The 16,568-nt window shown below is 44.3% G+C and overlaps 1 protein-coding gene across 1 annotated transcript; it reads right to left on the bottom strand.

The window, feature by feature from the left end:
• Positions 1-7,095: 7,095 nt before the first annotated feature.
• On the bottom strand, positions 7,096-16,151 carry ddx39b (DEAD (Asp-Glu-Ala-Asp) box polypeptide 39B). Its single transcript, XM_063009875.1, has 10 exons — positions 16,065-16,151; positions 15,092-15,327; positions 14,803-14,930; positions 14,508-14,600; positions 14,022-14,205; positions 13,693-13,811; positions 8,590-8,721; positions 8,388-8,497; positions 8,145-8,289; positions 7,096-7,254 (listed from the first exon to the last, which is right to left on the bottom strand). Exons 2-10 carry the CDS (start codon positions 15,324-15,326, stop codon positions 7,096-7,098), a joined length of 1,305 nt encoding a protein of 434 aa, XP_062865945.1. The 5' UTR covers position 15,327; positions 16,065-16,151.
• Between the last annotated feature and the right edge of the window lie 417 nt (positions 16,152-16,568).

Here is a 16,568-nt window from a genome sequence, read left to right as displayed (position 1 = left end):
TGTTGGACGAGAAGGCCTGGCTCACAGTCTCCGCTCTAATTCATCCCAAAGGTGTTCTATCGGGTTGAGGTCAGGACTCTGTGCAGGCCAGTCAAGTTCTTCCACACCAGACTCGCTCATCCACGTCTTTATGGACCTCGTCATGTTAGAACAGAAAGGGGCCATCCCCAAACTGTTCCCACAAAGTTGGGAGCATGAAATCATCCAAAATCCCCTTCCTTCCTTTCACTGGAACTAAGGGGTCGAGCCCAACTCCTGAAAAACACCCCCACACCATAATCCCCCCTCCACCACACTTTACACTCGGCACAATACAGTCAGACAGGTACCGTTCTCCTGGCAACCGCCAAACCCAGACTCGTCCATCGGATCGCCAGACGGAGAAGCGTGATTCGTCACTCCGGAGGACACGTCTCCACTGCTCTAGAGTCCAGTAGCGGTGTGCTTTACACCACTGCATCCGACGCTTTCCATTTCATTCGGATGCAGCTGCTCGGCCATGGAAACCCATTCCATGAAGCTCTACACACTGTTCTTGGGCTCATTTGAAGGCCACATGAAGTTTGGAGGTCTGTAGCGATTGACCCTGCAGAAAGTTCCTCAGCATCCGCTGACCCGCTCTGTCATTTTACTTGGCCAACTACTTCGTTCCCAATCGCTTCCACTTTGTTATAATAGCACTGACGGTCGACTGTGGAATATTTAGTAGCGAGGAAATTTCACGACTGGACTTGTTGCACAGGTGGCATCACGGTACCACGCTGGAATTCACTGAGCTCCTGAGAGCGACCCGTTCTTTCACTAATGTGTGTAGAAGCAGTCTGCATGCCGAGGTGCCTGGTTTTATACACCATGGACGTGATTGGAACACCTGTAATCAATGATTTGGATGGGTGAGTGAATACTTTTGGCAATATAGTGTATCTGGCCAAGACATTTTCCCATTCTTAACGGTGCTTCTTTTTACTGATTAATCTATGCATTTAAACGAAAGAACAAAATGTCTAGTCATGTCATAATGAAACGTTTTAAAAATTACTGAAGTGAAAATGCATAAGTAGTGAAACCCCCTCATACTGAACGAGATCATTAACATGCTGCTGTGTGTGTGTGTGTGTGCTGTTCATAGATTAAGGAAATTACATTTTGTACAAGGTTTCGACCAGCTCACACAGCCGGCTGCCTCTCTACCCCCGACTAAACACTCCCCCCCCACCCCATCCGGTACCATTTGTTCCTCTCAGAGATTTCCATTTACACTTCTATCTCATCCTGTTATCGGTTGTTAAGTTGGGTACTGCTGACACATCTGGACTTATTTCCTTTTCTCACAGTCATGAGGCTTGTAAATGTTTTCCTCTCGCTGTAGTCGTTTAGAGTTCATGTCCAACGACAATTAATTCAACCGCTGAAAATGTTTCTGACTCGCCTCGACACTTTTAGTGCAAATTCTCAGTGATGTGAGAGTAAGGGTGTGTTCGAAGAAGAATGAAGGACGCCTTTATTTGTCATACACACACACACACACATGTACAGTACAACAAAATTATTTCTTCACACATCTCAGCTTGTTTTTGGTTGACGAGGGTCAGCCATAGTACGCAGAGAGGATCAAGGGCCTTGCTCAAGGGCCCAACAATGGCTGAACTCTCAACCTTTTAGTTGATAGCCCAAAGCTCTACCCACTAGGCTACCACTGTCCCTTATTACTACTTGTATAATAAGTACATAATAAGTACAAAGCTGCTCCATCCTGGTCAGTGTGGCAGTGGGTCTAGAGCCTAGCCCTGTAAAAACGTGACACTCAACTCATTTACCCACTCACTAGATTCATTACAAAAGGGAAGTACGCTACCTGACTACTGCTGAGATTGGGTTTGAATCTCAGCGGTCCTATCGGCTATTCAGGCACCTGTCGGACAAGGTGAGATGGCCAAAACAGCCTAGCCTCTAGTAGGTGCACTTATACATTGTCAGTGCGCTCTTGGTGCTGGTCCCATGCCTGGATAGAAACACGAGGGTGGTGTCAAAAAGGGCAACCACGGCTGTGGGGACATCACTTCAATTCCCAGGTGGGGCGGTCCGGGTCATTTCTGTGTGGAGTTTGCATGTTCTCCCCGTGTCTGTGTGGGTTTCCTCCCACAGTCCAAAGACGTGCGAGTGAGGTGAATCAGAGACACAAATTTGTTCATGTCTGTGTTTGATATAAACTTGTGAACTGATGAATCTTGTGTAATGAGTAACTACCGTTCCTGTCATGAATGTAACCAAAGTGTAAAACATGACGTTAAAACCCTAATGAACAAACAAACAAGTGTCGTACGGCGCCCCTGGAGCAGAGAGGGTTAAGGGCCTTGCTCAAGGACCCAACAGTGGCTGCATGGCAGAGCCGAGATTCAAACTCTCAACCTTTCTGTTGATAGCCCAAAGCTCTACCCACTAGGCTACCACTGTCCCTTATTACTATAGTAAGTACATAATGACTGACAGTCATTTACCCACTCCTGTATTTTTACATTACTTTTACATTTTCAGCATTTAGCAGACGCCTTTATCCAAAGCGACTTACAGTACAGTATACAATCTGAGCAATTGAGGGTTAAGGGCCCAACAGCAGCAACCTGGCAGTGGTGAGGCTTGAACCAGCGACCTTTTGATTACTAGTCTAGTACCCCAACCACTAGGCTACGGCTTGCCCCAAGTAGTACACTGAAGTACGCTAGCTCACTACTGATCTAAGGATACAGGGTTCGAATTTCAGCGGTCCTATCGGCTATTCAAGCGCCTGTCAGACAAGGTGGGATGGCCAAAACAGCCTAGCCTCTAGGAGGTGCACAAAACGTTTCATGGGCGGCTCGGTGGGTAGCACCGTCACCTCACAAGGAAGAAGGTCCTGGGTTCGATTCCCAGGTTGAGTGGTCCAGGTCCTTTCTGTGTGGAGTTTGCATGTTTTTGAACCGTGGGAGGAAACCGGAGCACCCGGAGGAAACCCACACAGACACAGGGAGAACATGCAAACTCCACACAGAAAGGACTCGGACCGCCCCACCTGGGGATGGAACCCAGGACCTTCTTGCTGTGAGGTGACAGTGCTACCCCGTGTCTGCGTGCCGCCCTTAAAACTAGTTAATATTTATAATGTTTTTAAGGAAAAGAAGGAAAACAAACATTCATACGAGAGCAGTTAGTTCTGATTTTAATTATGAAATTCAGTGTTGGATTTTGAACACTGGAAAACCTTTTCAGAAGTGCAGATACCAAAAAGTCCTAAAAGTGCATCAAGTAAAAATAACAAAATCACTAAAATGTTTCTTTATCTTCTTTAAATAAAAACAGAAAACGTGCAGGTTGGAGTCCATCACATTTTAACTGCAACTTCTTTTCTAAATGAAATATATTATATAAATATTTATTATTTATAAAAAAAAAAAACCAAGAACTCGCACCTAATGCACCTTTACTGGAACAACGTCTCACTCCTGCTCCACTTGAGTCATTAAACGAAGAACATTCAACAAACGGTGTATTGTTTCAAACACAGAACACACAACACACACGTATAGATGTAGAATCACATCAGGCCCTCATTTAAAACGACAAGCACTGTGTATTATTCACTACTTTACACAAACTGCCTCATTTGGGCAAAATAAAAGTACCTCAAGCAAATGCTGATCAAAGGAAACGAAGTGCTACGTCGCACTCGCACGGAAAACTAAACAGAATTTAGGATCTATGGATCCTTTCAAAAAAGGCAAATAAAATGATTTACAGACGCTCGTGTTGCTCGAAACTGAACAAACGAAACGACAGGAATGAAAGTTTTACTGTGAAAAGAATCAGAGAATCGTCAGAAGCGTGTAAAGACGTGTGTGTGTGTTCAAATTAAAAGTGAAGGGAAACGGTTTTACATCCTCACTAAACTCCACTGGGACGTCAGTCCGACACTACAAGCTACTGAACGCTGTTCTCATGCATCTTCTACATCCAGGAGCCGCCGTCTGTCCTGCACCGTGTTTACCGCGTCTGCTCAACTGCAATACACAGAAAAACAGTTTTTAAACCCTCGTGTTCTGCTGACGTTGACTTTACTGCCTTGCTCTGTGTGGGGTAAAATAAAATTACAAGAGTTCAAAATTAACCAAATTAACTTACGATAAAAAAAGAGAGATTTTGTAAATGTGTTTTTATCACGTTAAAAATTTATAAACAGGTCAAGCACTTTACTAACTCAGACGCTTCAACCCAAACCACACACTACTGTAACGCCGTATCTGCTTCAAACGCACTCATGCATGGACTGATAACAGATAGACAGACAGACAGATAGAGACAGAAAGACAGACAGATAAACAGACTGATAGATACAGGGGTTGGACAAAATAACTGAAACACCTGGTTTTAGACCACAATAATTTATTAGTATGGTGTAGGGCCTCCTTTTGCGGCCAATACAGCGTCAATTCGTCTTGGAAATGAAATATACAAGTCCTGCACAGTGGTCAGAGGGATTTTAAGCCATTCTTCTTGCAGGATAGTGGCCAGGTCACTACGTGATGCTGGTGGAGGAAAACGTTTCCTGACTCGCTTCTCCAAAACACCCCAAAGTGGCTCAATAATATTTAGATCTGGTGACTGTGCAGGCCATGGGAGATGTTCAACTTCACTTTCATGTTCATCAAACCAATCTTTCACCAGTCTTGCTGTGTGTATTGGTGCATTGTCATCCTGATACACGGCACCACCAGTGGATGCACATGGTCCTCCAGAATGGTTCGGTAGTCCTTGGCAGTGACGCGCCCATCTAGCACAAGTATTGGGCCAAGGGAATGCCATGATATGGCAGCCCAAACCATCACTGATCCACCCCCATGCTTCACTCTGGGCATGCAACAGTCTGGGTGGTACGCTTCTTTGGGGCTTCTCCACACCGTAACTCTCCCGGATGTGGGGAAAACAGTAAAGGTGGACTCATCAGAGAACAATACATGTTTCACATTGTCCACAGCCCAAGATTTGCGCTCCTTGCACCATTGAAACCGACGTTTGGCATTGGCACGAGTGACCAAAGGTTTGGCTATAGCAGCCCGGCCGTGTATATTGACCCTGTGGAGCTCCCGACGGACAGTTCTGGTGGAAACAGGAGAGTCGAGGTGCACATTTAATTCTGCCGTGATTTGGGCAGCCGTGGTTTTATGTTTTTTGGATACAATCCGGGTTAGCACCCGAACATCCCTTTCAGACAGCTTCCTCTTGCGTCCACAGTTAATCCTGTTGGATGTGGTTTGTCCTTCTTGGTGGTATGCTGACATTACCCTGGATACCGTGGCTCTTGATACATCACAAAGACTTGCTGTCTTGGTCACAGATGCGCCAGCAAGACGTGCACCAACAATTTGTCCTCTTTTGAACTCTGGTATGTCACCCATAATGTTGTGTGCATTGCAATATTTTGAGCAAAACTGTGCTCTTACCCTGCTAATTGAACCTTCACACTCTGCTCTTACTGGTGCAATGTGCAATTAATGAAGATTGGCCACCAGACTGGTCCAATTTAGCCATGAAACCTCCCACACTAAAATGACAGGTGTTTCAGTTATTTTGTCCAACCCCTGTAGATAGACAGACACAGACAGAATGATAGACAGACAAATAGATAGCTAAACAGACTGACAGAACGATATATAGATAGACTGACAGACAGAACGATAAACAGACAGATAGTCAAACAGACAGATACAGACAGACAGATAAATAGAACAATAAACAGACAGATAGATGGACAGACTGACTGAACGATAAACAGATTGACAGACAGAACGATAGATAGATAGATTAATAGAAAGATAGAACGATAGAGACAGACAGAACGATACATAGATAGATAGACAGAACGAGAGACAGACAGAATGACAGACAGACAGAACGATGAACAGACAGATAGACAGATACACAAACAGACAGATAAACACAGACAAATAGACAGATAGACAGAACAATAGACAGTTCGAGAGACAACGATAAACAGACAGACAGAACAATAGATTGATAGATAGAGAGACAGACAGACAGACAGGTACAAACAGAATGATAGACAGACAAATAGATAAGCGGACAGACAGATTGATAGATAGACAGACAAACAGACAGAACGATAAACAGACAGACAAATAGATAGCTAAACAGACTGACAGACAGACAGAACGATAGACAGACAGAACGATACATAGACAGACAGAACGAGAGACAGACAGAATGACAGACAGACAGAACGATGAACAGACAGACAGATACACAAACACAGATAAACAGACAGACAAATAGACAGATAGACAGAACAATAGACAGTTCGAGAGACAACGATAAACAGACAGACAGAACAATAGATTGATAGACAGACAGACACAAAGCTAGAGAGACAGACAGACAGACAGAAAGGTACAAACAGAATGATAGACAGACAAATAGATAAACAGACAGATTGATAGATAGACAGACAGAACGATAGACAGACAAACATATAGCTAAACAGACTGACAGACAGACACAACGATAGAGACAGACAGACAGAACGATAGAGAGACAGACAGATAGACAGATAGGTAGACAGATAGACTGATCATTTTATTAATCCCAAAGGGAAAGTCAGGTATTACAGCAGCTTAAGGTACATTAAGTAAAGTATATTAAAGTAAAACGTATTAAAGAAAGCAAGTATTACTGTACAAAACTGTGTGGCTGAATAAAGGAACAAAATCTCCACATCAGGCCTTTATTTAAAACCACAAGCACTGTGTATTATTCACTACTTCACACAAACTGCTTCATGTGGTCAGAATAAAAGCACCTCAAGACCTTAAGCAAACGCTGATCAATGGAAACGAAGCCGTGCATGAGTCGAGCCAAATTCCCAAAACACCCATTAATTTGATTGTTTTTATAACACCATGTTGTCATATCGTTTTCAGCCTTATATTATTAAAGAAATTAATGATTATTTCTGTATGATCTGGTGTGAGAGTTTCTTTGAATGTATTGCGCACATGTAGACTTTGTCTTTCACTGTTGTACTTTGGCCGATCGTGAGCAGGTAGGTCAGGACTTACTGTATGATGAGATGTCGATCTCCTCGGGAAGCTCACTGATGTTCACTTCGAACCTGTCCTGGACATCGTTCAGAGTCCGGGCATCGTTTTCGTCCGACACGAACGTGATGGCCAAACCCTTTGTGCCGAACCTGCCCGCTCGGGCGACCTGAGAACATTCAGAGCGTTAAAACCCAAACACTGAGACAATCTGTAATATTATCCAGATAAAATTAAACATAACATTAAAACCACCTCCTTGTTTCTACACTCACTGTCCATTTTATCAGCTCCACTTACCATATAGAAGCACTTTGTAGTTCTACAATTACTGACTGTAGTCCATCTGTTTTTCTGCATGCTTTGTTAGCCTGCTTTCACCCTGTTCTCCAATCGTCAGGACCCCCACAGGACCACCACAGAGCAGGTATTATTTAGTGGAGTGTTAGTGTGTGTTGTGCTGGTATGAGTGGATCAGACACAGCAGCGCTGCTGGAGGTTTTAAATACTGTGTCCACTCACTGTCCACTCTATTAGACACTCCTACCTAGTTTGTCCACCTTGTAGATGTAAAGTCAGAGACGATCACTCATCTATTGCTGCTGTTTGAGTCGGTCATCTTCTAGACCTTCATCAGTGGTCAGAGGACGCTGCCCACGGGGCGCTGTTGGCCGGATATTTTTGGTTGGTGGACTATTCTCAGTCCAGCAGTGACAGTGAGATGTTTAAAAACTCCAGCAGCGCTGCTGTGTCTGATCCACTCATACCAGCACAACACACACTAACACACCACCACCATGTCAGTGTCACTGCAGTGCTGAGAATGATCCACCACCTAAATAATACCTGCTCTGTGGTGGTCCTGACCACTGAAGAACAGCATGAAAGGGGGCTAACACAGCATGTAAAGAAACAGATGGACTACAGTCAGTAATTGTAGAACTACAAAGTGCTTCTATATGGTAAGTGGAGCTGATAAAATGGACAGTGAGTGTAGAAACAAGGAGGTGGTTTTAATGTTATGGCTGATGCAATGGATTAAGCAAAATGATGAGCCACCCTGTGCAGGTACGTATCCGAATCCTCGGGCATGTCGTAGTTGAAGGCAATGTTGACCCTCTCGATGTCCATTCCTCGGCCGAACAGGTTGGTGGCCACCAGGATCCGCCTCTGAAAGTCCTTGAACTGCTGATACCGAGCGAGTCTGCGGGTACCAATCACAGCGACAGACTGGTTAAGATGAGGCGGATACAAAAGCGTTAAATAAAGAGTTAGCGTCGGCGTAGGACACGCGTGTCAGACCTCTCGTCCTGGGGCATGGCTCTGTGGATGGCGATGGCCGGGAAGTTCTGCTCCACCAGCAGCTGGGCCAGGGCGATACACCGCTGCACCGACTTCACGAAGATCACCACCTACAACCGTTTACAGTGCCAATATGAGACGAATCTGCATCTGTGTGGAATAACCAAACCCACTCTGAGAGCTCGACATGTGTCCGAGATACCTGGTTGAATTCTAAGACGTCCAGCAGGTCGAAGAGCTTCCGGTTCTTCTCGTTGTCCTTCAGCTTGACGTAGTACTGCTGCAGGCCGTGCAGGGTCAGCTTGGTCTCGTCGTCCACGAATATCTCCATCGGCTGGACGACCACGGGGCGGGCGAGGAGGGGAGAGGGGTGTGTGAAGGGTTTGAGGGCGTGGTGGGGTGTTAGCAGCGTAACGTGGTTAGCGAGTTAACGGTAGGTTTGAGGGTTTCAGGAAGGAAGGGGAGCAGACAGAGGTGCAGATAAACAACAGAAAGAAGAGAAAGAGAGAGAGAGAGAAGGGACGGGGGTTAGAATAACCCTCCCCTCCCATCCCATCCCATACACACACACACACACACACACACACTGTACATCACATCTCCAACAAACAGAACGAATGCTACAACATTTTTCAACCATCTACCATTCCTGTAGCGTAATAAAAGACGTTGACCCACCGACCTGGCCAGGCATCCACACAAATGCAATTGGCTGTGCCTGGGGGAGAGCAGGGTATGCCTTTTCTAATCCTAATCTATGTTCTAAGTTTCTCTCGAAGACCGTATTCAGAAAACCGCTGTGATATGTGATCACCGGGACTGGTCACATGATGCTTAGTGCGGCTCTCCGTACGCTATACAGCTACGTGTGGAAACCCAATGGACACGTTTCGAGGAAGGGGGGGGGGGGGGGGGGGGGGTAGGAGATCCAGCTCTCCTTGATCAGATCAGGGGCTGTTCAAGAGAGCGGTTTCACAGTGGGGAATTGGATATGACTAGATTGGGAAGCTGTTAAGTTCCTGTTCACACTGAACACAGTAAATGAAAACAGGCGGCATAGGGCGTCCTCTGATATTCGTACAGTTTGACCAGTCAGCGGTGGAGTCTGCACGGAGAGCCACACTAAGCACTCTAGGGTGCAACCACCTCCCTCAGGCCAGGTCCATAAAACCGAACGCTATCCATGGTAGGTGAGGCTGAAAAACACTACGATAACTTACGGATGTAACGATTCACCACAAGACGGTTAATAACCGATTAAAAAATTCCACGATTCAAATCGATTTGACATGTAAAATCTCGCCTGATTGACGTCACTGGCGCTATACGCCTGGTTGCCAAATTCGGGGTTTGTCTTCAATTTCAGTTTAAAAAAAAAAAACGGGAAAAAATCGTATCGTGAACTCTGTATCGTGAATCGCATCGCGGGTAGAGTGTATCGTTACATCCCTACAGTTACATCATCTATAGTAAAAACTAAGTACAACAGCCTAAAAACACTCACACCGACACACCTTCCTCCACAGCTACTCAAGAGCGGAGCATTTAACGACGAGTGAACGATGAACCGACTAATTTAAGTGTAAATATTTCGTTTGGCGACGATGTTCACGTCATGGTTAAATGCTCATCGTTTCACTTACCTGGATGAACCTGATTTGATCTGCTGAGAAGAATCAGCAGCCTGAGACACTCAGACTATCCTAACAAGTCCATTATTATTATTATAATATCAGATTCAACCTGAAAAACGACCCTGTCGCTCAGTTCTAACATTTTACAGACCAATTGTACCGATTCCTGTCTCTTCCATCACTACGACGAGTCCTAAATGACAATTTAGACGGCAGTTCACTCACTCACTTAATCTCAGTCAATCCAGGGGGGGATTTAGAGTAGCCAATTCACCTATTGAATGGTTCGGGAAGGTGGGACGAAGCCGAATTCACACTGGAAACCTGCAAAGGCTGAATGAAATGTAAAACGTGTTGTGAGGATCCATCCCAGGTCCTCAGAAGCCCCACTAGGGCAAAAATAAAGATGCAAATGCAGACACCAAACACGATTTGGCAGATTAACTACATGGCCGAGCGTCTGTATGTAGACCCAGACAGGCTGATAGCACCCCAGGGGATTCAAACCCCGGATCCCAGAGTTAGTGGGCGAGCTTACTTTACCGTTATGTCACCCGAGCGCCTGCTATTCTTTCTTTTCCCAAAATCTAAAATGTTTTACTTGTTTTAAAGCCCTTAAATAAGTCGGAGCATCTGTAACCCATTAGGCCGCCTAATAAATCCTACATTCTCTGGCTGGCATAAATAACCAGCTATGAAAGAGTAATATATAATTTTTCTGTATATTAATGTCCATCAGGATGCTCAGATCTGCTGCTCCCGTCTTCATTCCATAAAGATGCCGACTGACTGGAATGGAAAACGTAGACGCCTTCAAATCCAGCCGATTTAAACCGCCGTCGGGTCTTCACGGAGAACTTCCCACAGCAGAACATTCGACACTTTGCTTCTTCATGACTTTTCTTTTAATAAACGTCCCTGGCAGGTTCGCCGTCTGCTCGGAGCCGCCGGTTTCGCTTGCTCGCTCGCCCGTCGTCTTTGTTCTTGTGCTTAAATTCGGAGGTTGTGACGTAAAAGTCCATCTTTGCTCACTTCTCTCGCTTCCACCAGCACAAAAAAGCAACTGCGGCAGTTTTTAATAAGAACTGCGAAGCTCCCGGAGCGCCGTGCGCATCATGGTCTTACTTAATTGGCTCGGCCAACTAACCCTGCGCCACCCCACCAGGGGCTCGGTGTTAATGAAAGAGCAGAAGGCTCGGTGAGCGCGAAGCTTCAGGCTGACAAACCTGCCTGCATCCAATAGAGCCGCCTAATGACCTTCTGAGGTCTAAACTTCTCTCAGTCTGTTTAGCTGGATGTTCAGAAATCGGGCCATTAAGGTTTTGCTCTGCATGATCATAAATGTGTGACAAACTATTTGATTTATAGAACATTAATTATGGGCACATTTCCACCACAGGAACATTTCAGAAACATAGGAAGCTCAGTTATGTTAGTCCTGGAAGAACCTGGGCTCCAGTAAAGACCTGGTCAATAAACAAAATAGTCCTTTAAGGTGTTGCTGTGATCCCAGAAATGATTGTAGGCTATTTCTAGTACTGAAAAGCTCAAATCTGCCTTTGTCTGGACTGTAAACCAAAACCAAAAACCAAGAGCTGGACATAAGAGGTGACGAGGTGTGTCTGGTATCATAACACCAACTGATCCCGTTCCACCTATTGATCGTGCTCTGCTCGAGGCGCCGACAGTAGTAGTGAAAATGGAAAGCCATACAGAACTCCGGAATAAAAACGAAATGCAAGAAGCACTTTTGTTTTGATGAGAATTGGCTACATCTAACATGTACATACGATGCGAGTAGCCTAATATGAGCTGCAAACAAAAAAGCTGCCCATTAGTAAAACTGCACAGTTTTTTTTTGTCAAGTTCTAAAGCCGTCAGCTGAGGTTGGTTTACAGCTGGTTTTGGGAGGTGGAAGAGGTGACGAGGTGTGTCTGGTATCATAACGCCAACTGATCCCGTTCCACCTATTGATCGTGCTCTGCTCGAGGCGCCGACAGTAACAGTGAAAATGGAAAGCCATAAAGCGCTCCGGAATAAAAACGAAATGCAAGAAGCCCTTTTGTTTTAGGAAGAATTGGCTACATCTAACATTTAGGTACGATCCGAGTCGCCCAATATGAGCTACTTCATCGTTTTATGTCAGGTTCCGAAACCATCAGCTGAGGTTGATCTACAGCTGGTTTTGGGGAGGTGGAGGAAAGAGGCACCTCGAGACCTCCGCACATTAAAAGTGCTGCATTAGTCTTTCATCATTAATTGAGTTTTTTATTGTTGCAAAAAACAACTAATTAAAAAAAGCCTTTTTTTGCATTTTTGCATTGAAAGGAAAAAAGGTGCGATTGGATTGAAATAAACGAATGAAATTAACTTTATGTATTTAAAAAATCTGTCTTTTTAATAGGACATTGCTGACTGGGTACTGATTGGCCAAGTCGGCAATCGTTGTTGCAGGAGATCAACAAATCAGAGTCGCCGTTTCCAATTCTCGTTGTACTGAATCATTTGAAAATGGAAACTGGTAAATTGTTTGCCCTTTTTAATGCTTTGGCCTGAAAATGTGGGTGCACTGCTGCCAACACCTCCCACTATTTAAAAAAACATATATAAAAAATCTATCTGATGTTAGAAGCATGATCTCGGAAGCGAAACGTATCAAATGATCAGACTTTAAAGATACTGGAGTGTTCGAATTGCTGCCCCGGTTTTGTATCGCGACTACCCTCTAACCCTAACCCTCTCTTCCTTTATATGGATTATCATATGGCGTCATTAAGTCCTTTGCATTACTAAATAGCTCCGCTGTAACAAGGAACGGTACAGGAGATCGTTTACACCAGCAGCGATCTCGCTGTATAACAATTCACTAGTTCGAGACATCATCGAACGCTAAACCACTATTAGGACAGACCCATGGAGCATGTTCTAGCACTCTGTTCATAAAGACTAAAGACTATACTACATATCTGTTGTTATTTAACACTGCTACAGCTTAGTATATCACATTACATATCTCATCTAAATATTTAATGCCAGGATACTTCTTAGTTTTTTTTTTATTATATGACATAATAATCTTTTTTTATTCTATTTATTTAATTACATAGTGTGTACAACATTACTTGTGCACTTAATTCTTTGTACTCTAATACTTTTGTACTTTAATACTTTTTATTATCTATCTATCTATCTAAACAAACGCTGTTTATATACACAGACTTAAAAAATAAAAAAAAATAAACACAACAATGATAATTACAGCCTAATCTATGTTTGCTTGTGTGGAAAATATGATGCCAATGCTTAATGTTTTAACAGGACCATAAATTCACATAACAGGGCCTTCACTGTTAAGTAACTGTATCACGGTTCCTCATGTTCCTGAAACTCTGGTGGAAACGTGCCTCAAGTAGCACATCTGTGGACAGGAATTTAAGCAGAACAAACTACCAGCTGGGAATGTGGCACTGCCAGTTTCAGGGATCCCTTGCTAGCTAGCAGCCTGGTATACTGAGATAAACAGAGAACAGCAGACTGTCTCTTCCTCTATTCTGACTACTTTCTTTGACCGACTTTCACCCGTTTCTTAAAGCTAGGGCGGCGACTGCTGCCGACGGGCGGATCAGAGGCACGAGCGCTCGTGGTGGTAGGAGGAGAGAAGGTGTAATTACGTCTTGCATGAACTTTCGGCAGACCGGGCGGATTTCTTTGCTCAGGGTGGCGCTGAACATCATGACCTGCTTCTCGTGCGGGGTCATGCGGAAAATCTCCTGGACGTCACGCCGCATGTCTGAGGAAAGACGTGAGAAATTATTCATCAAATGATTTCATTTTTTACTAAGGTGGAAATGTAGACGATCCGAATACATGCCACATACACTAAGCTAGCACTTTATTAGGTACAGTATGTTCGCTGTTTGGCTAAATGCATGTGCAAACACACCTAATGATTAATTTGAGGTGTTTCTGGACAGCGCTTTCATTCCTAGAAGCTTCTTACCCAGCTGTTCGAGCATCTTGTCACACTCGTCCAGGATGAAGTGCTTGATGTGGCGCAGGTTGAGGCTCTTGCTGCGTGCCAGGGCCAGGATGCGGCCGGGCGTCCCCACCACGATGTGAGGACTCTCCCTTTTTAGGGTTTCCTCATCCTTCTTGATAGGCAAACCCCCAAAGAACACTGCCACCTAGAGGGCACCGAGGGAGTGCACAAGACAAAAGTGTAGATATTAGTGTGTGATATTGAATAATATTTATTTACATAATGCTGGAACAATACACCACAGGGGTTCAGCCTATCATGCCCGGCTATCCGATAGCACCGCAGAGATCAGGGTTCGAATCCGGACCCCAGTGGTGCGCCAGGGCTCCGAGACTCCACCACCACCGGCGGGTGAGAATATGCGGTCCATGACTGTATGCACGTTATAGGGGTCACGTGATAGTCTTAGTGATAGGGCATTGGACTTTTGGCACCTTATTTCCTTACCTTGACAGTGGGCATGTACTTGGAGAAGCGCTCGTACTCTTTGCTGATTTGAAATGCCAGCTCCCGGGTGTGGCACATTACCAGCACTGACACCTGGGCAACAACAACGACCAAATAAATCAGATAATCTTAGCATTGCTGAGTGACACAAATTCCCACAGACACACTTGACAATCTAGTGGAAAGCCATTCATGCATACTAAAGACTAATAAAATTGTTAGGGTGCAAGAGGGGGGCTCTCATTTTATGCGCAAGGTTTCAAAACAGAATGGCCAGGGTTGATGTGAGCATTACCTGTCCGGTCACGGGTTCGATCTGCTGGAGCGTAGCCAGGACAAAGACGGCCGTCTTTCCCATGCCGGACTTGGCCTGGCATAACACATCCATGCCCAAGATGGCCTGAGGAATGCACTCGTGCTGAACTGTAAAAAACAAAGAACATATTTGCACCTCTGCATCATTTGTTTTAGGGACTGAATATATTTTTGAGGAGGTTTCAAAGCCTGGAAGGTCAGACAAGCAGTTCGGATGGGTACGTAAGATGAAGGTGGACGTATGTAGAGACATGTCTCGCGCTCCTCACCCTCAGACGGATGCTCGAATCCACAGTCCACGATGGCCCTGAGGAGCTCGGGCTTCAACAGAAAGTCCCTGAACCCTGACGAGTGGATGGACACGTAGGATCCCTTCAGCCCCTCTTTCCTCAGGGCCGCGTTGCCGCCGTCGCCGGCCAGGCCTCCGTCCACCACACCTCCTGCCGCGTCCACCTCGTCCTCCTCATAGTCCAGCAGTTCGTTGTCCACGTCGTTCTCTGCCATCCTGCGAAAAAAAGAAAGCCATTTAAGTACACCTAAGAAAACACTACAAAATCTTGGAACATGACTGTAGGTATTTACTTCCATTCAGCCACAGGAGCATTAGTGAGGCCAGGCTTGCAGTCAATCCCAAAATATGCAAAACAGGAGAGATTTCCACACCCACTAAGCACTCAGAGGTCATTTTGTGTGACCTCACTGCTGTCTGGCCTCTCTGCTGAGCTGTTGTTGCTCCCAGATGTTTGTACGTCACAATAATGCAAAATTAATATGAACTTTTATGAAACGTGCCTGTTGAGAATCCATGAGCACACCAATATGACCCATTCTACTGTCAATATCTATAGAGGTATTTGTTTACTTTATGCCCCTGATTTAAATAGCAATTTAAATAGCTGAAATGACCAAACATTATAAATAAAAGGGGTGTCCACATACTTTTGACCATGCAGTATACATTACATTGCAAAAACAACATAGAAGATGCTTCACCAAATTTAAGACTAAAATACTTGTGAAAATGCAGGAATTAATGTTTTAATATAAATTATTCTATTACATTTCAAATCGGAAATTTTAATAATAATATATTTATAACGGTACCTGACTTATCACAGCTTAGCTTTACCAGCTAGCTTATTAGCTCTGCCTATACAAGCCAAGCACTTTCTAGCATAAAAAGAAACATCACATTTGTGATTTAAACATGTTTTTCTTCGCAAATAGAGATTTAACACTTACTTAATTTATTTCAGCTTCTCTTCACCTGCTCGCTTGTTTTACCTTCGTCATTTGAATGCCGCAGCGCTACTGAAGGCCCCGACGAAGTTCTGGTCGTGTTCCAAATCTAGCCATCATCCCTACTCCCTATTCCCTGCAACATGTTCTCTTTATGTCCTGGAGGACATCAATCTTCCTTTAATATAATTTGCAACACAGTGGATTGAATTCTTAATAATAGATCAGCAGTCTGCTTAAAATACGATTTACAAAACAGTGAATATATGTAACTAGTGCACTGAGAAGTAAACAATGTGTGATTTGGGATGGTTAGATATGTCGCCTCTGTTCGTCTTTTTTCGGCTTTTTTCGGCTGATTCGGTTTGCTGAGTCGGCTCCAAAGCGAGTTACTAGTACAGTATTTTATTTATTCTTATTAAAGATTGGTGATATTTGTTTATTCTTGAGTATATATTACAAAAATGTATAAAAACAATTTATTGATAGTTCTAAACAACTTAATAT

Source organism: Trichomycterus rosablanca, chromosome 2 (assembly GCF_030014385.1).
Source record: "Trichomycterus rosablanca isolate fTriRos1 chromosome 2, fTriRos1.hap1, whole genome shotgun sequence".
In the NCBI taxonomy this organism is placed as follows: domain Eukaryota; kingdom Metazoa; phylum Chordata; class Actinopteri; order Siluriformes; family Trichomycteridae; genus Trichomycterus; species Trichomycterus rosablanca.
Note: the sequence above shows the minus strand (reverse complement) of the source record. Positions and strands in the feature narration are given on the sequence as shown.

Bases quoted from the DNA above. Each gene is read 5' to 3' on its own strand.
- ddx39b (XM_063009875.1), bottom strand. From the start codon at position 15,326: ATGGCAGAGAACGACGTGGACAACGAACTGCTGGACTATGAGGAGGAC. The intron at 8,722-13,692 runs GTAATTACACCT...GTGGTCGTCCAG, and splicing joins GCCGAAAGTTCATGCAAGAC to CCGATGGAGATATTCGTGGA. The intron at 8,290-8,387 runs GTCTGACACGCG...TGGTACCCGCAG, and splicing joins GCCATGCCCCAGGACGAGAG to ACTCGCTCGGTATCAGCAGT.